The sequence below is a fragment of the Podarcis erhardii genome (assembly GCF_964252035.2).
Source record: "Podarcis erhardii genome assembly, chromosome: 3".
In the NCBI taxonomy this organism is placed as follows: domain Eukaryota; kingdom Metazoa; phylum Chordata; class Lepidosauria; order Squamata; family Lacertidae; genus Podarcis; species Podarcis erhardii.
The window spans coordinates 9,593,660-9,615,546 of record NC_138507.1 but is presented as its reverse complement, the minus strand read 5'-3'; the positions used below and the strand labels follow the sequence as shown (position 1 = coordinate 9,615,546).

General features: G+C 46.7%; 1 protein-coding gene across 1 annotated transcript in view; it reads left to right on the top strand.

The window, feature by feature from the left end:
• LOC309338421 (uncharacterized protein) overlaps window positions 1–15,462 on the top strand; it is a 48,001-nt gene extending 32,539 nt beyond the window's left edge. The window contains exon 2 of the mRNA XM_081855698.1: window positions 15,195–15,462. Coding sequence (XP_081711824.1) covers window positions 15,195–15,399 — 205 coding nt within the window. The 3' untranslated portion in view covers window positions 15,400–15,462. The remainder of the gene's footprint in view (window positions 1–15,194) is intronic.
• The last annotated feature ends 6,425 nt before the right edge of the window (window positions 15,463–21,887 follow it).

Below are 21,887 nucleotides of genomic sequence, written 5' to 3'. Positions count from 1 at the left end.
CAGTTTGAAAGCACATCAAAAGTGCAAGTAGATAAATAGGTACTGCTCCAGCGGGAAGGTAAATGGCGTTTCCGTGCGCGGCTCTGGTTTCGCCAGAAGCGGCTTAGTCATGCTGGACACATGACCAGGAAAAACTGTCTGCGGACAAACACCGGCTCCCTCAGCCAGTAAATCGAGATGAGTGCCGCAACCCCAGAGCCGTTCACAACTGGACTTAACTGTCAGGGGTCCCTTACCTTTACGATATGTAAAATGAACCATTGAAAGATATCATTGATATCGTAAGGGTGTGAAATGAGTATTTTAAATTGTAAAACAGAAAAAATTAATTAAAATTATCTAAATCTCTTTCTCTATTTATCTATCTGTCTATCATCTATCTATCCATCTATCAGCCTCCTCATTACTGGGGCAATGAAAACCCAGGGATAGGACCTCTGTCTTTTCCTTGTAACATGCAATTCCACCCTGTATATTTTACTCAAAAGCCATTATCGAAACTCATGCTTCAAGCCTCTCTTTCCCCCCCTTGGTGTTGTGCCTGACCTTTCCAGAGATTTCTCTTAGACATTTGCAAGTCATCTTGCTTTGAGCTATGTTGTCTCCACTGGGAACTGAAATGTTTGACATTAGCATCATTCCCCACCCTCCCCTTTATTACTGTGGAGCCCATCTGAGTCTTTTCCAAGAGCACATTTTATAGCAATACATAGCCAATAAGGCGAAAGAGCATTGTGCTCCGAACGTCAAGTGTGCGGGCTGTTCCTTAGGTGAGAGGCAGAACATTACTCAATGGGTTTTCCTTTTCCAAAGGCAAAAACAAATCAAACACCCTCTTCAAATGCATATATGAATTTCTTGCTGGATTATGGAGGTGGCTCTTCAGATATGTTGCATAAACGTCCTTCATGTTTATGCCTTCAGAAACCTATAGATTTTCCACCATGACAAAAGAACTGAAGTTTATTGCTCTGAATTTTAACATGCAATGCAGTGGAGAGGGGAAAGAAGATGATAAAAAATCAGTTAGAAAACTGATTAAAATTGATGCCCGAGTTTTGGTTTTAACTATATGAAAAAAGCTGCCTGGTTGCTGTGTTGAGTATACTACAAAAGAATATAGGAACCCAGTTTGGATGATGATCTCCCTACAAGCACATGTTTTTATGCCTTTTCTACCAGATGTGCTTGCTCCATCTCTGACACCTACTCATGGGACATCTATATGTGGGTGCTGTCTTTGAATTGGGCGTACGCACTTAAAAATGCAAATCTTGCATGGTATATAGCTATAAAGGTAAAGGGACCCCTGACCATTAGGTCCAGTCGTGACTGACTCTGGGGCTGCAGCGCTCATCTCGCTTTATTGGCTGAGGAAGCCAGCATACAGCTTCTGGGTCATGTGGCCAGCATGACTAAGCCACTTCTGGCAAACCAGAGCAGCGCACGGAAACGCTGTTTACCTTCCCACCAGAGCGGTACCTATTTATCTACTTGCGCTGGTGTGCTTTCGAACTGCTAGGTTGGCAGGAGCAGGGACCTTGCAACGGGAGCTCACCCCGTCACGGGGATTCGAACCGCCGACCTTCTGATCGGCAAGTCCTAGGCTCTGTGGTTTAACCCACAGCGCCACCTGCGTCCCTGTATATATCTATACCACCACCCCAAATCCCGAAAACAACTGCATAGTTGAAAGGGTGATGGTGTTGTTGGAGACAGAGCAAGCATGCCTAGTGGATGGGGAAGGAGGCAGGATCAAACCCTCTGCTGCATCTGAGAGAAGGTAAAGGAAATTTTCAAAGAAAATGCAGATTGCCAATAAGATCCATAATAACCCGTACCTTGTCTAGCTTTGTAGAAAGGAGGGGATGACAAAGAGGAGAGCGATGCATTTGGGCACTCACAAACAGGTTGAGGCAAGGACTGTCTCTTGGGTGAGTTATATGTAAAAAAAAATAATTCACTTCAGCTATTTTAAATTCCATATTTTAAAGTGCACATCCCAAAGAAAAACAGTGGGTGGGTGGGCAGATACAACAGACTGTACATCGCCCCAGATCCAAACATGCAAATCATCTTCGGCAAAACCCCAAATTAAGATATTCCATCTTCATGTGTACGAAGTGCACAGCATTAAAAATGCAAAAGTCACAATTACCAAGCTAAAAATATGAAATGCGCAGAAAAAATAAAGTTGGGAACTGTTAACTGTTTCCCCAGCAAACATCGCAAAATTGGATATGCACATATACAAGCTGCAAGTTTGGTGTGATCCTGGGCCAAAACGTGCACTGCTGATCAGGTTAATTGCATTTGTTTTATTTTAATTGACTGTCGTTGTGTGAGGTGAGGTGGAAGGGGAAATAGAAGCTGAATACGGACATGAAGTCTGAGTGGGAAATGCAGTCAGACACACAAAAACCACTTCATGGCCTCCCTGTTGAAGGAGGCCAGGCTATCCCATATGCAAAGAAGGGTCTAGGATTTGCCCTGCATCACAACTATGGTCCCCAGCAATCAGCAAAATCATAGAATAGAATCATAGAATCATAGAGTTGGAAGAGACCACAAGGGCCATCGAGTCCAACCCCCTGCCAAGCAGGAAACACCATCAGAGCACTCCTGACACATGGCTGTCAAGCCTCTGCTTAAAGACCTCCAAAGAAGGAGACTCCACCACACTCCTTGGCAGCAAATTCCACTGTCAAACAGCTCTTACTGTCAGGAAGTTCTTCCTAATGTTTAGGTGGAATCTTCTTTCTTGTAGTTTGGAGCCATTGCTCCGTGTCCGCTTCTCTGGAGCAGCAGAAAACAACCTTTCTCCCTCCTCTATGTGACATCCTTTTACAGTGTATATATTTGAACATGGCTATCATATCACCCCTTAACCTCCTCTTCTCCAGGCTAAACATGCCCAGCTCCCTTAGCCGTTCCTCATAAGGCATCGTTTCCAGGCCTTTGACCATTTTGGTTGCCCTCCTCTGGACACGTTCCAGTTTGTCAGTGTCCTTCTTGAACTGTGGTGCCCAGAACTGGACACAGTACTCCAGGTGAGGTCTGACCAGAGCAGAATACAGTGGCACTATTACTTCCCTTGATCTAGATGCTATACTCCTATTGATGCAGCCCAGAATTGCATTGGCTTTTTTAGCTGCTGCGTCACACTGTTGGCTCATGTCAAGTTTGTGGTCAACCAAGACTCCTAGATCCTTTTCACATGTACTGCTCTCAAACCAGGTGTCACCCATCTTGTATTTGTGCCTCACAAGTTAAGAGTTAGGAATGACCCAATGTTAACCCTTAAAAGGATACTTTGATTTCACAACTATCGCAGATTACGCTGGTTCTTTCCAGGCATTCCCTACCTGGAGGTTCAACATGTGTTAATTGAAGGTAAGTGGAAGCACCAGTTTCCTCTCGGAAAAGGTCCCATGGTATCTGGAATGGTAACTGAAAAGCTGCCTGTTTGATATTAGGCTTCAAGACACAGTGTGTAGTGGGTAGGGCAAGGTATATTGTCATCCCAAGTTGCAGTGCATCCATCTCTGATGAATTTCTGGAATGGGCCTGGAACTCACCCTTGCGGAGGGTTCTGTTCTATGGGCAATTCTCCCTGCATTCCTGGACTGAATTCTGGATGCGACAGAGTCACAGTGGCAAAGAGGACTTTGGCTGAAGGGCAACTTAATACTTGGTTCCTTTATTGCTCTAGTCACCCTAGGGCTAAGTCAGATGAAGCAAAGCTTGATAGTTGCTCTCCTGGGTTTGTGATGCTTCAGATACCACCATGATTAAGGAAGGGGCAGAAATTCAGTTTGTGTGCTGGTCCAGGGGGGGAGGTTACTGTGGGGCGAGGTCCAGGACCTGAGTTGAGGGTCGGCAGACAGTCCTCCTCGGGCGAAGCGGGGTCCACAGCGGGAAGCCGGGCAAGGACAGGAACTCTGGGGGAAACAGGACTGGATGCTGGCCGAAACAGCTCATCAACGACGTTGCTCCCGCAACCTGGGACCGGGCTGACTGGCCTTTATCTTCTCTGAGGCCAGGGGTGGCCCCGGCCCCCAGGAGACCCGCCTCTCCTGGCCTTAAGGTGAGCACTCCTCCTGGAAGAAACCAGTTCCCTTCGCCTCTCTGCCCTGAGCCTCTGCAGTTCAGGAGAGGCTGAAGGGTTACTGGGCCCAGGGGGAGACTCACCTGTAGGCACTGAGTCCTCAACCACCTCTGGAACCAGAGTGGATTCACCTGGTTCCTTCTCCTGAGGATCCGGCACAGGTGCAGGCGCTTCAGAATCAAGGCCCTGCCCTAGTTCAGCCGGCCCTGGAGGCGGGGACTCCTGTGCAGGCTGGGATTCCTCCGGTTCAGCCTCTGAATCGGATTCCCAGGCCATCACAGTTTGGTTTGAATTCTAAAATGAACCTACCCAATTAATGCTTTCCGAAACAATATGCAAACTGAAACACAGCCATCAAGGCACACGCTTCCTCTGAATTTTGTGTTGCAGTTCTTTTTTCTTTTTTTTAAAGGTTATAAAATGTGTGTGTTGGGGTAAAGTATGCATTAAAATGCACATATTAGTGAAATAACATATAACATGGATTGTGTTGGGGAAATGTGATTGCAAAAATATGTAAAAAGGTAAAGGTAAAAGACCCCTGGACGGTTAAGTCCAGTCCAAGGCGGCTATGGGGTTTGTGGTGCTCATCTCACTTTCAGGCTGAGGGAGCCAGCATTTGTCCACAGACAGCTTTCCGGGTGATGTGGCCAGCAGGACTAAACCACTTCTGGCACAACGGAACACAGTGACGGAAGCCAGAGCACACAGAAATGCTGTTTGCCTTCTACTTGCACTGGTGTGCTTTCAAACTGCTAGGTTGGCAGGAGCTGGGACAGAGCAACAGGAGCTCACCCCATCGTGGGGATTCGAACCACCAACCTTCTGATCGGCAAGCCCAAGAGGCTTAGTGGTTTAGACCACAGCGCCACCCACGTACATCAGGTAAAAATGTGTGTATTGGAAGAAATGTGCACCAAAACGCTGAGAGATTTTCATGTGGACTTTTTTAAAAAGCAGCAAACTGATGCAGAGATATGGAGACCTGAAGTGAAGAGTGGAAAGATGAGAAACTGAAATCAACCAGATCCAGCCATTCCTAACCATGACTGTACAGGGCAGTGGCAGCGAACCTATGGCATGCGTGCCAGAGATGGCACTCAGAGCCCTCTCTGTGGGTATGAGCGCTATCTCCCCAGCAGGGCCGTAGCTTCCATGCTGGGGGTAGGGGAGGAGTGAGGGGGAGAGGAGAGGAGGGCTGGGTTAGGGTTAGGGTAAGGATTAGAATTAGAATTAGAATTAGAATTAGAATTAGAATTAGAATTAGAATTAGAATTAGAATTAGAATTAGGGTCAGGGTCAGGGTCAGGGTCAGGGTCAGGGTCAGGGTCAGGGTCAGTGTTGTTTTATGTTTTATTCTGATTTAGACTCATTCGCTGTTGGTTTGCTTTTTTCACTTTGTTGTGTTGCTGCTTTTTCACGAGTTGCAAGTTTGTTGGCTTTGTGGTTTTCTGGAAAGTTTCAGTTTTTATTTTGCATGCAGCCCTGCGGCCCTGGTGCTAAGTGAGGGAAGGCTGGGCCGGGGTGGGAAGTGAGCCAGGCAATGGATGTATTTATCCTGCCCCCCACCCCGCCCCGTGGTGATTTTCTTGAGTCAAAATGTGAGTACCCCTAAACATTTTTGAAGAAAAAAGCACTGTGTTACATCATAAAATTATATATCAATGGAAAGATAATTTAATGAAGAACGTAATGCATTAACTTTTATGAAGGATTATTTATTGCAATAGCAGTTATAAAGAAGAAACCTGAAAAATACAGGAAAAATGAGATATACTGGTTAAATTGCCGTGTTGGCACTTTGCGATAAATAAGTGGGTTTTGGGTTGCAGTTTGGGCCCTCAGACTCAAAAAGGTTCACCATCACTGGTACAGGGTGTTGTTGTTTAGTCATTTAGTCGTGTCTGACTCTTCGTGACCCCATGGACCAGAGCACGCCAGGCACTCCTGTCTTCCACTGTCTCCCACAGTTGGGTCAAACTCATGCTGGTAGCTTCGAGAACACTGTTCAACCATCTCGTCCTCTGTCCTTGTGCCCTCCATCTTTCCCAACATCAGGGTCTTTTCCAGGGAGTCTTCTCTTTTCATGAGGTGGCCAAAGTATTGGAGCCTCAGCTTCAGGATCTGTCCTTCCAGTGAACACTCAGGGCTGATTTCCTTCAGAATGGAGAGGTTTGATCTTCTTGCAGTCCATGGGACTCTCAAGAGTCTCCTCCAGCACCATAATTCAAAAGCACCAATTCTTCGGCGATCAGCCTTCTTATGGTCCAGCTCTCACTTCCATACATCACTACTGGGAAAACCATAGCTTTAACTATACGGACCTTTGTTGGTATAGGGTATCTACCTTTATTTCAGGAGGCTGCAAAACAGCAGCAACACCAAGCAACCATTTCTCATCTGTTTTGGCTGGTGAAGCATCTTTGTGTGAGGACCTGCATTTTGTAGGCAAGGGCAGCAGGAAAAGCACAGCCCACAAGCCTAAGGGTGCCATCCTCTTAATGTTAATGGGAGGAAAGCTTGAGGTTTGCTGCTGGCACAATCTGCAGTGAGGGACTTGACGGGAGTCAGCTTGCAAGAGTGAGCAGAAGAGACGCCATCAGTATGGGGAATGAAGCCCTTGTCTGTAAGAAGAAGCATCTCCAGGGAAGCTCAGAGAAGAGAACTTCTTAATATGTCGCAAGAGTCCCCTAAGTAGGTATGCTGCCCGAGACCACATAGATGGCAGCAGCTTTCAAAATATAATGCAATGGCCATCAGTGATTTGGTGAGCTGGGTAAAGAAGCAGGGCAGATGGGGAATGAGAACTAACTGTCTTGGCAGACAGAGCAGCTTGCTATACTAATTGTTCATTACACTTTTTTCTGTCAATCACTGACAGTGATGGTTGAGATCAAACGGATAGGTTAGGAGTCATTGGGCCCTAGCTGTACAGAGGTGTGCATGAGGGTGTGGTTTGTCAGGGAGGCACGCCCACTTTTGTCTTGGCCATGCCCACCACTGGCCACGCCCACCACTAGGCCAAGAGACAATATGGCACTCATATCCCCAGCTTTGGTCCAGTAGAAGACAGACTGAATGAGGTCTAGTGTGTTGCCATCTCTACCTGTGTTGCCTTTCTGAATCCAGTTTGAAATGTTTTTGAAAGTTTCTTGATTTACAGCTAGCATGCAATTAGCTGTGCGTGTTGATGTGGGCGTTGATAATATAACTAGATCTCTAATAAGGGAACAGATTTGTATTAGAGGATGCCAGGTACAGATTATACAAAGAATTGCAGGTTGGCAATTTTAAGTGCGGAACTGAAGGGAGAGGGCTGCATTTCACAAAACATGTTTGTCTCCTTTATGCCATCCATTTATTTATTTATTGCAGACCTTTTTGAAAGGACACATTGCTGCCTTGGAAGAGGTGCTGGGGAGATGATGAGCTATGTTCCCAGGTCATAGTGCAATTGAGTCAACATTCCTTTATGCTCCAATCCAATCCTGTGTTGTTAATATGGGGGGGGGCAGGAATGGGGATAGGGATGGGCATTCAAATGCACATCTCAGTTAGTGCAAGGCCTCCATTTCTGGGTTCCCACCTGTCAGTTTGCATTTCTTAGTGCAGAAAGTATTGATCTGATCTGAAGAGATCTTTCCCATTCTACTTAATTCAAGAGGGTTCTGGACGTTTCTCTGTGTGAAAGAAACAAGCAGGAGGTTCGTGATATTTGGGTTATTCCTTCCGAGAAGCTGAGTACAGCTGGCTTAAACTGGTTCTGTTATCTCTTCTGTCAAGGTCATGCTGACTATAAAAGTAGGGCCAGAAGGAGCCTGGGTTTCACTTTCTCTTTCTATCTCTTTTCCTTCTGGCGTGGTGTTCTGTACATAGTATGCTTACTGTTAAGATTTAGACTTATTATAAGTTATTGTAAGTTTAAGTTAAGTCTGCTGCATCTGGATTTCTTATGGACGATGCCAATCTTGAATGTATTGGATTTGTGACCATTATGCTCATTTGCCTTCAGTAGCAGTAAAGCTCTGCTAGATGAAATACAATTGCTGCTGGTCTATTGTTTGGTAATCCTGCAACGTGTTTACCCTGCTAACTACGTTGGAATCTGCTCTGGATCAATATTGAGTAGGATTTCATGACAGTTCTTCGTTCACCCTGTATTGTTCCCAATGGTATGCCCATCTTGACACATCTCTGAATGTGCTCAGCTATGCACATCATCATCCAACTGGTCGCACGTAACTGTGACAGCTGAAATGGGTAGAGCATCTGGCTATGAAACATTAGCCAAATGGTTTTGGCAATGGGGATATGTGCCCTCCTGTCTCCACTAAGAGTGAGCGCACCAGGAGATTGCATTTGCTTTCTCTGAGGTCATCCCATACCCAAATAATGTTCCAGATGTTGCTTGAAACTGCTGGAGGGGAGAGTGCTTCAGTCCTGCTCAAGGGCTTCCGATGGATATCAGATTGGCTGGACTCAATGGGCCACTGGCCTGACCCTGCAGAGTTGATCTGATGCTTCAGATCTCATTGGCTAGACGGCACTGTGGCGCTGTGACGTCATTGTGCTTATTACATGGTCCCTAATAGGCTAAGATAAAGGGTGGCGCTGTGGGCTAAACCACAGAGCCTAGGACTTGCCAATCAGAAGGTTGGTGGTTCGAATCCCCGCAACGCGGTGAGCTCCTGTTGCTCGGACCCTGCTCCTGCCAACCTAGCAGTTTGAAAGCACACCAGCGCAAGTAGATAAATAGGTGGGAAGGTAAACAGCATTTCCATGCGCTGCTCTGGTTTGCCAGAAGGGGCTTAGTCATGCTGGCAACATGACCTGGAAGCTGTACGCCAGCTCCCTCAGCCAATAAAGCGAGATGAGCGCCGCAAACCCAGAGTCGGCCACGACTGGACCTAATGGTCAGGAGTCCCTTTACCTAATAGGATAATTCAGCAAAGCAGACAATCTTAACTCTGGCCCTGGATGCTGCAACATTAGAAAAGGCACACACCCCCAAAGAGGAAAGGTGAGTAAGGTTTCAAGGGGCTTTTTGGCATCCAGTGCAAGGTTTCCCAACCCCCACCTCTTGCAAAAAAAAATGTTTAAAAAAATCAAAGCTCATAAAAATTGGACACAGCACTCACGAGCCTTTCAGGCAGGAAAAACAGATGAGAGAGCACAGAGCAGCGGCAGATGGATGCAGGGACCTTGCTAAAGAGCCTCTTCTGTGAGCCCGATTGCTGCATGAATGCCTGTGCAAGAGATACAAAACAGCCTTTGGTTTCCACAGCTAATTAGTGGCCTTAAGGGAGGTTGGAAAGAGATGTGCTCTGGTTTTTATGCTCTGCACAGCAGATGAAAGGGAAGGGAAAATCTCTACAACTGTTAAAAAGTGGGATTCCAAATCCTGACAATCTTTCCTTGCAGAAATATGTAGAAATGTGCAGAAGGGGTGTAGATAGGGCCGGCCCCCCACTGAGGCCAAGTGAGGTGACTGCCTCAGGTGGCAGAATCCCCAGGGTCAGCATATCCAGATGTCAACCTTTCTCTTCCTTCTCCCTGCCCCTTGTCCCTGATGTAGATCTTCACTTATCCCTTCTTCCCTGACAGGGAAGGGGAAACCATTTTGGAGTTCACCTCAGGTGTCAAAATGTCTTAAAGGTAAATGTAAAGGGACCCCTGGCCATTAGGTCCAGTCGTGGCCGACTCTGGGGTTGCGGCACTCACCTCGCTTTACCGGTGTACAGCTTCCGGGTCATGTGGCCAGCATGACTAAGCCGCTTCTGGTGAACCAGAGCAGAGCACGGAAACACCGTTTACCTTCCCGCCGGAGTGGTACCTATTTATCTACTTGCACTTTGATGTGCTTTCGAACTGCTAGGATGGCAGGAGCAGGGACCGAGCAACGGGAGCTCACCCCATTGCGAGGATTCGAACCACTGACCTTCTGATTGTCAAGTCCTAGGCTCTGTGGTTTAACCCACAGCGCCACCTGCGTCCCATCCTCAAAATATCTTGGGCTGCTCCAAATTTGCCTGCTAGTCCAAAAACATTAGCAACCCCAGATGTACACAGAAACACAAATATAATAGGGCAACATGTTGCCACTGGCTCATCCTACATTTGGATCATGCGGGTTTGGTGTTCCAGAACATCGCAACTAACAATTTTATTTATTGACATAAAGGTAAAGGTACCCCTGGCTGTTAGGTCCAGTCATGGACAACTCTGGGGTTGCATGCTCATCTCGCTCTATAGGCCAAGGGAGCGGGCGTTTGTCCATAGACATGTGGCCTGCATGTCTAAGTCGCTTCTGGTAAACCAGAGCAGCACACAGAAACGCTGTTTACCTTCCCGCCGGAGTGGTACCTATTTATCTACTTGCACTTTGATGTGCTTTCGAATTGCTAGGTGGGCAGGAGCAGGGACCGAAAACGGGAGCTCACCCCTTCGCAGGGATTCGAACCACCGACCTTCTGATCGGCAAGCCCTAGGCTATGTGGTTTAGACCACAGTGCCACCCGCATCCCTTTTATTGATTTACTAGACCTATATACTACTTTCCCTCCAGAAAAAAGTGAGTTAGATTTGCTGCTGGGAGAGTTGCATGCTGAACCCCACCCATCAAACTAGACTAGAGCAACAACATATTTCAAATTTCTCGTCGTAGGAGCAAAATACTAGGCTCACCTGTCCCTCAATCTTTAGCAGATGACTTGCTGGTCTGATAAGTCAGTTTCTCATTTTGCCTGTCTAACAGGATATTGCTTTTGCTATTCTCAAACCGATTCCCTCACGGTCTGCAAGATCTATCAATATTTTAAATGGGAGAGTAGTTCATGTCTGATAATATGATTGTGACTATTTACAATCTTGGAATGCTTTTGAAAATGAGGTTGAATAGAAACGGGATGCCCCCCCCCCTTAAATTAATTCCAGGGTGTAGCTGGTAGAAAAACTCCCTGCTGAAAGGCCTCTGTGTGCATTCATTTTGAACATCAGTGGAAGAAATCTCAGTAAGTCTGTGTTATGGTAAGGGTCTACAGCAGGGGTCAGCAAACATTTTTCAGCAGGGGGGCGGTCCACTGTCCCCCAGACCTTGTTGGGGGGCTGGACTATATGGAGGGGGAAATGAACGAATTCCTATGCCCCACAAATAACCCAGAGATGCATTTTAAATAAAAGGACACATTCTACTCATGTAAAAACACGCTGATTCCTGGACCATCCGTGGGCCGGATTCAGAATGCGATTGGGCTGGATCCAGCCCCCGGGCCTTAGTTTGCCTACCCATGGTCTAAAGTCTGCTCCGATCTGGACAAAGTCTTGGCCATTCAGAGAAATCAAGCCTCTCTCTCTCTCTGTAACCCATTAGCTGATTAGAATATAATAATCACACACCCCCCCCCATTCCAGAACAATAATGCTTAGGTTCAGAGCATTTGGCTAATAACACAGCATCCAAGCATCTCTAAGGGCAGATCTGCATTGTGAGCAGAATCTCATGCTACGGTCCAAGGAGGACTCTACTCAGGGCTGGTCCAAGACATTTTGGTACCTGAGGCAACCCACAAAATGGCATCCCCCCAGGGAAGAAGGAGTGAGTGAAGAGCTACATCAGGTATAAGGGGTGATGCATTCCATGGAGACTGGATCTGCTTTTCCTGTGGATCCTGCCATCTGAGGTGGACCCCTCACCTTGCCTTATGGGTGGGCTGGCCGTAACTGTACTATGAAGTATGGTCAGGAAAGAACAGGTGATAGAATAAGGATTGTGCATTGCATTTAGAGATGCTCTTGAACAGGGGTCAGCAACCTTTTTCAGCCATGGGCTGGTCCACCGTCTCTCAGACCATGTGGTGGGCCGGACTGCATGGGGGGGGGAGAACGAATTCCAATGCCCCTCAAATAACCCAGAGATGCATTTTAAATAAAAGCACACATTCTACCCACGTAAAAACACACTGATTCCCGGACCATCCACAGGCCGGATTGAGAAGGCAATTGGGCCACATCCAGCCCCTGCTCTTGAACATAGACAGTTAGCAACCAGGGAGTAGCCTAGGTTACACCTACTTCTGATCTGTATGTGACATTATTTTACCTGGGGGAGCAATTGTGCTGAGTTATGATCTCACCACCACCACCACCCATGCCCCTATGGTCCAAAATGGTACAGTCTGCCACATGGTTTCGCCAAGCAGAAATCTTGGCTTTCATTTTTAACCACCAAACAGTGTGTCACTGTGGCAAGAAAAGGCAGCAGTGTTTAATGGACTGGCCCAGATAATTTCCATTTGCTGTGTGCATACATCTTACAGCCATCAGCACATGCCACACCCAGATTGCATTGAAGGCAAATTGAATGACAATTTTAGGTATTTGTATTGTACATTGTTTTCCGTTTTAACTGGTGTCAGGGACGCAGCGGGAGCGCAGGGAGGGGAGGAGATGGAGAGTGAGGGGGAGCAATCCGAGGGCAGTGTAGGAGAAGATGACAGTAGCCCGAGAGCTTCCATGAGCCTCTCCAGCGAATCGGAAGATTCACAGAAGGGGGCGCCGGTGGCCAGGGCAAGGGGGGCCCCAAGGGGGAAACCCCAGAAGCAAGGGGCCAGCGGGGACTCCCAGAGCAGCAGTTGGAAATCAGGACCAGCTTCCCCACCAGAGCGGTGGGGGGGGGGGAGTCCCAGGTATTGGGGCCAGCGTATTCACCACCAGTGAGAGAAGATGAGTCAGGATTGACCACGCCTCCGTCGGAGAGCGAGGGAACGGTCAAGAGGAAGGTTGCCGGCTGGGCGCGCGCGCCAAGTTCAAATGTACAGGCGAGCGGCACAGCAGGTAGCCCGGATAGGGAACCAGGTCCTAAAGCCCGCCGGAAGGAGGGGCAAGAATCAGGGGGGTCAGCGTCAGAAGAGTCCAGAAAAGGTGAAACCCCAGCGGGCAGGAGGGCCCAGAGGAGGAAGGAGCTAAGGAAGAGGTGGAGCAAGGCTGGAGTCTTAAACTGGTGCGGAAGGGGAGGAGACTCAGACGGAGCTTCGCCGGTCTAGGGTTTAAGACGTAGAGCTACGCGCTGCGGCTTTGAAATGGAAACTGAACTTCAATAAAGACTTTTGTACATAACCACAGCCGGGCGTTGGTCCTCTGTGAGCTGGGACCAAGGGGCGGCTCTGACAACTGGTTTTACTTGTTATATGGTCTTTTGCTACTTTGCTTTGATGCTTGTGTGTGTGCATACAGGTGAAACTCGGAAAAATTAGAATACCGTGGAAAAGTTCATTTATTTCAGTAATTCAACTTAAAAGGTGAAACTGATATATGAGATAGACTCATGACATGCAAAGTGAGATATGATCATGGCGTACAGCTGATGAAAACCCCAAATGTCATCAGTGTTGGTCCACTGTGCTTCATTAAGTGCAAGGTCAATGCAGCCATCTACCAGGAGATTTTGGAGCATTTCATGCTTCCTTCCATAGACGAGTTTTATGGGGATGCTGACTTCATTTTCCAGCAGGACTTTGGCACCTGCCCACACTGCCAAAAGTACCAAAACCTGGTTCAATGCCCATGGGATTATTGTGCTTGATTGGCCAGCAAACTCGCCTGACCTGAACCCCATAGGGAATCTATGGGGCATTGCCAAGAGAAAGATGAGAGACATGAGACCGAGCAATGCAGAAGAGCTGAAGGCTACTATTGAAGCTTCCTGGTATTCCATAACACCTCAGCAGTGCTACAAACTGACAGCATCCACGCCACACCACATTGAGGCAGTAATTGATGCAAAAGGGGCCTAAGCCAAGTCTTGAGTACATATGCATGCTTCTACCTCTCAGAGGTCCAATATTGCTCTATTTGCAGTCCTTGTTTTGCTGATTTCATTTAATATTCTAATTTTCTGAGATTGTTAATTTGGGGTTTTCCTCAGCTGTACGCCATGATCACCACAATTATAACAAATAAAGGCTTGACATGGACTCATGACATGCAAAGCAAGATATCTCATATTTTAGTTTCACCTTTTAAGTTGAATTACTGAAATAAATGAACTTTTCCATGATATCCTAATTTTCCAAGTTTCACCTGTATGTGTAAATGGTGACTAACAAATGTAATAAAGAAATAATCTATCTGATTCACACTTTCCCCAAACAGCATGTGAACCGGAAGACAATAGAAATTTGCACTTTTTCTGGAATTTGCAATGCAGTTCTCCAGCTTGAGTGAGGTGTGCATATAAGTGCATCTGTTAGTGAAAATAACATACAAAAGCACATTATATTTGTGAGCATTGCTTATGGAAATATGCATGTTAGGCACGATTGCATGAAAAACTGCATATTTGGAGAAAAACGAAAATGCAGACAAATATTCGCGAGGACTTTAAAAACAAAAACAAAAAAATGAAATTTGCAAACTGATGTGGAAATGTGGAGAACTGAGCTGCAGACTGGAAGGAAAAAAAGAGGAACAGAAAAAATGAAAGATTTGGCCACCCCTGTGACATAGTCGCCCTTTTTGCCCCAGGCAATTGATCCATTCATTGGGAAGACAGCCAGGCTGCCTGACTTTCTCCTAAGTAAACATGATGATGGGTAAGGAGTGGAGGACTGCCATCCGTCTTCAACCTGTCACAGGATGAAAGAAAGATAAATAGCTCGTCACCTCTCTTCAGGCTGTTGGCAGCAGGCTCTCTGCCTCTTGCCAAAAGGAGGTGGGTGCTTTGTTCTCCCAGGGAGCTTGGACCTCTGTGGAGGAAACACAAAGGAAGGAAGGATCTAGCCTTCATCTTCTGCTCTTGAAGGAGCATCTTTCTTTCTGCGCACTCCTGCTCAAAACTATCAGCTCTGCTATTTAATAATGAAACACTCATCCTTTCAAGCTGGGTTAATATAAGAATAAACATGTATCCTCTCCAGCATCTCTGAGATACACTTCTCCCTTTATTGTTTGTGTACATCGCTGGGTGCTCCCTGGATTTTGTTGTTTGGGCATGCTGGTGCTTCTAATTCCGTTCATACCCCTAGTATGGCATAGGACCCTCGTACCTACAGGACCGCCTCTCCCGGTATGCCCCATGGAGAGCCTCAAGGTCCATAAATAGCAACACCCTAGAGGTCCTGGGCCCTAAGGAAGTTAGATTAGCCTCAACCAGAGCCAGGGCATTCTCAACACTGGCTCTGGCCTGGTGGAATGCTCTGTCTCATGAGACCAGGGCCCTACAGGATCTGATTTCTTTCTGCAGGGCCTGTAAGACAGAGTTGTTCCACCTGGCCTTTGGCTTGGAATCAATTTGATTCCCTCCCCCTCTTTCTTTATTCCTTTCTCCTCCTGTGAAGAGGCTGCATCTTAATGTTTTAATGTTGTATTTTAATCTAGTTTTTAAAGTTGTATTTTAATGAACTTATTTTTATTATTGGTTGTTAGCTGCCCTGAGCCCGGTCTTGGCTGGGGAGGACAGGGTATAAATAAAATTTATTATTATTATTAGTAGTAGTAGTAGTATACTCTAGAAACAGAGTGCAAGCAAATAGCGGCATACAATTCGTAATGGAGATATAGGTAAAAGGTAAAGGACCCCTGGACGGTTAAGTCCGGTCAAAGACGATTATGGGGTTGTGGCGCTCATCTCGCTTGCAGGCTGAGGAAGCCGGTGTTTGTCCACAGGCAGCTTTCCAGATCATATGGCCAGCATGAGTATACCGCTTTGAGCGCAACGGGACACCATGATGGAAACCAGAGTGCATGGAAACACTGTTTACCTTCCCGCCACAGCGGTACCTATTTATCTACTTGTGCTGGTGTGCTTTTGAACTGCTAGGTTGGCAGGAGCTGGGACCAAGCAATGGGAGCTCACCCCTATGTGGGGATTCGACCCGCCCACCTTCTGATCGGCAAGCCCAAGAGGCTCAGTGGTGTAGACCACAGCGTCACCTGGAGATACCGGCTTTAAGACTAAGATAGAGGTGTCCCCCAAATCTCGGTGGAAGAAGATTGGAAGAAATTTAAAGTTTATTTACAGAAACATTGTAAAATTAAGGAATGTTAGAAGGAGGCTGGAATGAAGTTATGTGGCTTTAGCAGAAATATTATAAAGGACTAAGTAAAAATAGACTGTTAATGGATGAAAGGAGGAAAGGTAAAGTTACATTATATTAAGATAAATTATAGGATAAAAATTGGGAAGGATGGAAAGGATTTGTTGAAATAGCTAATCGAACTAGAATACAAAAAAGGGAGGTATGAGGAGGTCAAGGAAACAAGCAAATGGAAGATAAGTTATGGGAAGGTTTGTTGTGTTTTTTTGTTTGTTTTTTGTTTTAATTGTTTCTATTTTTCTGTTTTTTTACAAGTTTGTGTTTAACTTGGTGTGTTTGCTTTTTCTTTTTGTAACCTTTAAAACCTTAATAAATATTTTTTTTTTAAAAAAAATAGAGATGTCCCCCAAATCTTCCACTCCACCTCCAACTGGGAAGAAATGGGGGACATGTTTTATTTTTGGGGGGAAAGCAAATATCTTCCAAATATTTGAAGGGCTACCATAGGTGGAGGTGGTTAGTACTCTTCTATCAGAAAAAGTAGCTCCTTTGGGTTGCTACCAGTCACCAGTCCCCTCCTCTTTGATCAGTGCTATGCATTGTATCACATGTTAGTCCTACTAAGAGTAGACCCATTGAAACTAATTGGCATGACCAACTTAGCTTCATTAATTTCCATGGGCCTACTCTTGAGTACGATTTGGTTGGCTACAATCCTACATCACGGCATTCTCGGAGGTAAAATTGGTGGTCAACAGCTGGCCAAGAGGTATTTTGCTGTGATCTGAGGCAGCAAAAAAAGCAAAGAGCATTGAATCCAGATCAAACTAGTCATGCTTTAGTTCTGTTAAATTCAATGGGGTTCATGTGAGCCACAACTAAGTCATCCCATAGAGTTGAATGGGACTAAAGCATGACTTTGTCAACAATAAGACTAACCTCCCTCTCCACTTAACCCTTTTAAAATGCATCTTCCTAGTACATTCCAGTTTGGAGTAGGCCCATGGAAATTAATGAAGCTAAGTTGGTCATGCCAATTAGTTTCAATGGGTCTACTCTTAGTAGGACTAACATGTGATACAATGCATAGCATTGATCAAAGAGGAGGGGACTGGTGACTGGTGGCAACCCAAAGGAGCTACTTTTTCTGATAGAAAAGTACTAACCACCTCCACCTATGGTAGCCCTTCAAATATTTGGAAGATATTTGCTTTCCCCCCCAAAATAAAACATGTCCCTCATTTCTTCCCAGTTGGAGGTGGAGTGGAAGAAGAAGAAGAAGAGTTTGGATTTGATATCCCGCCTTTCACTCCCTTTAAGGAGTCTCAAACCTGTTCTCCTTCCCCTCATTGAACAAAAAACTTTGAAAAATTCAAACCCTGCTCTGAATTATCAAGCAAATGAGTGGCATTTGTCACAATTTGTTAGAGCAGGAGGGGGCGCTGATCCCACTGCAGACACTAGGGGGAGCTCATTTGCTATTTCCTTACAGTGCATGACAGGCTAGAGTGGCAGATTGCCTAAGATGGAATTGGGTTTTTCCCAACACTAACCGACAATTCCATCGAGGTTGAATCAAACACACATGTTTGCATTCTAGCCTTATAAAACTTTCACCATGCGCCTGAGGTCTAAACATATGTGGAATCATTCACGAGACCAGAAAGCAGAACACTTTTTTTTTTTAATTAAAGAATCCACTGACTGGAAAAGTTACATATACCCTGTGCTTTTTTATGACACAGGTATCTCTTTTTGGCCGCCATTTTGGACCGGATAATGTCCATTTTGGACATGAATAAAAATCCATGGTATTTTTATCCATATATGAGCACCATCACTACATTTTTTTTTTACCAAAAAGAATGCACTGCATATGCCACTCTAAATGTGGCCTCAATACAGAAGTTCTCTTTCTCAACTCTGAAGTTTTACTGCACTCTTTCTATTGCTTTTCTCTTGTCATGGTAGGACTTATTCCACTCTGAAATTTTAAGAAATCCCAATTCCGTTAAATCATATGGTAAAGTAAAGGTAAAGGACCCCTGACAGTTAAGTCCAGTTGTAAATGGCTCTGGGGTTGTGGCACTCATCCCGCTTTACTGGACGAGGGAGCCAATGTTTGTCCACAGACAGTTTTTCCGGGTCATGTGGCCAGCATGACTAATCCACTTCTGGCAAAACCAGAGCAGTGCACGGAAACACCGTTTACCTTCCCGCTGGAGCAGTACCTATTTATCTACTTGCACTTTGACGTGCTTTCAAACTGCTAGGTTGGCACCGAGCAACAGGAAGCTCACTCCGCCGCGGGGATTCGAACCGCCGACCTTCTGATCGGCAAGCCCTAGGCTCTGTGGTTTAGTTTAATCTGGAACACTTCCATTGCAAGGCACACTCCTCCATTGTCTCCCGAGACAGATGGATGCCAACAACATCAAGAAAAGCCAAGCCCTAGTAAGTTAGCAAAAATGTATAAGACAATGTCAGGGCTGCCTCTAGGTCCCAGCTCACAGAGGACCAACGCCAGGCTGATGTTATGTACAAAAGTCTTTACTGAAGTTTAATTTCCATTTCAAAGCCAGAGCGTGCAGCCCTACGTCTAAACTCTAGATCGGCGAAGTCCCGTCTGAGTCTCCGCCCCTTCCACACCAGTTTAAGATCCTAGCCCTGCTCCACCTCCTGCGCTGCTCTCTTCTCCTCTGGGTCCTCCTGCCCTCTGGGGCATTGCCCTTTCTTGACTCTTCCGACGCTGAGTCGCTTAGCTCCTCCCCCTGCCTCCGGCGTGCTTTAGGACCCGGTTCCCAATCCTCACTCTCTGCTGTCCCGCGCTCCTGTACATTTGAACTTGCTTCTCGCGCCAACCCAGTGACCTTTCTCCTAACCGTTACACTACTTCTATCACTGCTTCCCTCTTCCGTGACACTGGCCGGATCTGACCTCCCTTCCGTTGTCCGACTCTCCGAGGGAGGCGTGGTAGACTCTGCCTCATCTCCTCTCCCTGGTGGGGAAAGCACTGGCCCCGATGCCTGGGACTCTTCCCCCCCACTCTGCTCTGGTGGGGAAGCTGGTCCTGATTTCCAACTACTGCTCTGGGAGTCCCTGCTGCCCCCTTGCTCCTGGGGCGTTCCCCTTGGGACCCCCCTGCCCCTGGCCACTGGCGCTCCCTTCTGTGAATCTTCCGATTCGCTGGAGAGGCTCATGGAATCCCTCGGACCACTGTCCCCTCCTACGCTCCCTTCGGATTCCTCCCCCTCGCTCTCCATCTCCCATCTTCCCTGTGCCTCAGCTCCTGAGCCCCTGACAGACAAGTACAAATACCGCTGTAAATGTAAAGAGAAGGAAGGTACCTTTTTCCATATGTGGTGGCCGTGTAAGGTAATAAAAGCTTTTGGGGAAATAACAGCTGGGGCGGCCCGCACCTACCACCCCCCTTCCTACGCCACCGCCTCAGAGCAAGGCATTGTGGGCAAGGTTACCCAGAGAAAGCCACTTCCGAGCTGGAGAGGAGGTGGGGTTGTGGGCCACGCCCTCCCCACACACGCGGGGGCTGGCTTACAGCCCCCGCGAGAATGAGGGAATCCTCTGCCACGTCAGCTCCCTGCCTAGCCAATCGGCTGTGCAGGGAGGCATGGCCCGGGCTATTTATGGCCGGCGCGCCCAGGGACCACCCTCTCTTCGCTATGGACTTCGGTTGGTCGCCGTCAAGGGGCCTGGTAGGAATTTTTCCACTTGGCGAATTGGCACCTGCGATTGGGTTTTGTTTTGTTTTAGAATAATATTTATTCAGGTTTTAAAACATTACAAAAAAACCACCAGAAAACACAATACAGAAAAACAAGACATTTCCAGGAAAAAATGCAAAAAATAAAAAAGCAAAAAAGCAAAAACAAATAAAAAGGGGGAAAAAATTAGAAAATACATACAATCAAAACAGAAAAAAACCCAAGTTAAACCTTTACATAATTTTCTTTCTATGACTTATTTCCTTGACCTCCTCACACCTCCCCTCTTTGTTTTCTAGTTCAAATAGATATTTCAGCAAATCCTTCATCTTTATTTTTATCCTAATAATTTATCTTAATATACTGTAATTTTCCATTCTCTCTTTCACTCCGTAAAAATAGCGGTCGATTCAAAACACAGCGCCACTCACCCCATGTCATTTCGGAGCCCCCAAAAAGGGGTTTCCCTGGCGTTTCCTTCCCCTTCCAAAAAAGGGGTAGGGGGCGCTCCTGGTGTCAGCCGAATCCCACGTTCCCAGGCTTCCTCTGCCTGGGATTTTTAAAGGGTCTCCGCCTTCGCCACGGCGGCAAGACCCGATTTTCGCGGAGCGGGTTCCTCTAAGTCATAGGAGCTCCGCCATTGCTGATGGCGCTAACTCGGAAGTCCTGCCTCGTAGCAAAGGTCACAACTTTCCCCGTATTGGCGGTTAGGCATTGGTAGGGGTATTGTTATGCAACTGAAGTGGGGGGAAGGAACTGCCATCACCTTTCCCAAGCAAAGGGTAGTCCGGTAAAGGATTCCGGGGGAGGATTGCCCTGTCCGAAGCCTATGGAGGTGTGGGCCTAAGGCACGCCCCTGAGTGGTGACACCTGGGGGATCCTAGTTGACGTACTTCAGCAGGACTTCCCCCGCTGGTGGTTAACCCTCACCGGTCTTCATGCAATTGGGCTGAAGCCGGTTAGTTGATAGGAACCAATGCCTAAGCCAATACCTCTCAATTCCTGTAATCAATAAAGTTGTGGCCTTTTACGCCCATTAACCTTAAATAAAGTGTCCTGTGTCTCTATTTCACAAGGGGGGAGGGGGACTTGCCACACAACTCCTTTTAAAAGTCCCGTAGGCTATGACCGTGAAGCTTTAAGCAACGTTTGCTGCTTTACAAAGCGGCAGAGGCACTCTCTCAGGCTGCTTCAGCCACAGTGCCTCTCGCGGAGGAAGGACCCTTCCTTGGGAGAGAGAAATTACAGAGCAAAATGGCCTGCAGAGGGTCAGACACACAGCCCTGACACTGCTAACAAGCAGCAAAAAAATGATAACCCAAAAAGGAAAACTTCAGAGAAGACAGCAGCAGGCCCGGTTTCCGGAAGGTATGCGACGTCTCGGGCCAGCTGCAGTTGCTTCTCCAAGCTTAAGCAAGATGTCACGCTAATTTTTCCAGTCGCTTCTCCTGCCTTTAAGCTGCTCTTTGGTTATATTGCACCTAGATTTGGAACAATGCCTTCTGACTTGTGGGAAATGCAGCAGGGAGTCTTTATCTTACTTGCACATCACACGGCCAGCCACATGCTGCAGAGAAAGAACCCAGCTTTTAGCAAGTGTTCAGCAAGTGACCAAGTGGGAGGTAGTGAGTTTGGCATGCTGCCCAAATGATAATCATCGGCATGCCCTGCTTCACTTTGAATCGCACAGCCATTCTACTCCTCCACAGTCTCATCAGTGTCCAGGGTAGAGCTCTCAAGCCAAGCAAGTGCCATGAAAACAGTAAACAGAGCAGTTTTCACTCCTCCACACAGTAATGCTAGCCCAGATGATGGAGCTGACAGCTCAAGTCCTTGATAGTCGAAAGAAAGGGAGGCATCATATCTCCACATTCCGACTTGCGCAGAGTTCATCTCCGCGCCGCTTGGCCAGTGAAGACAGGGGACATCTCAGGAACCAGTGATATAACTTGGGTGTTTGGTTCTTTCTTTCTTTCTTTCTTTCTTTCTTTCTTTCTTTCTTTCTTTCTTTCTTATAATTTTTAT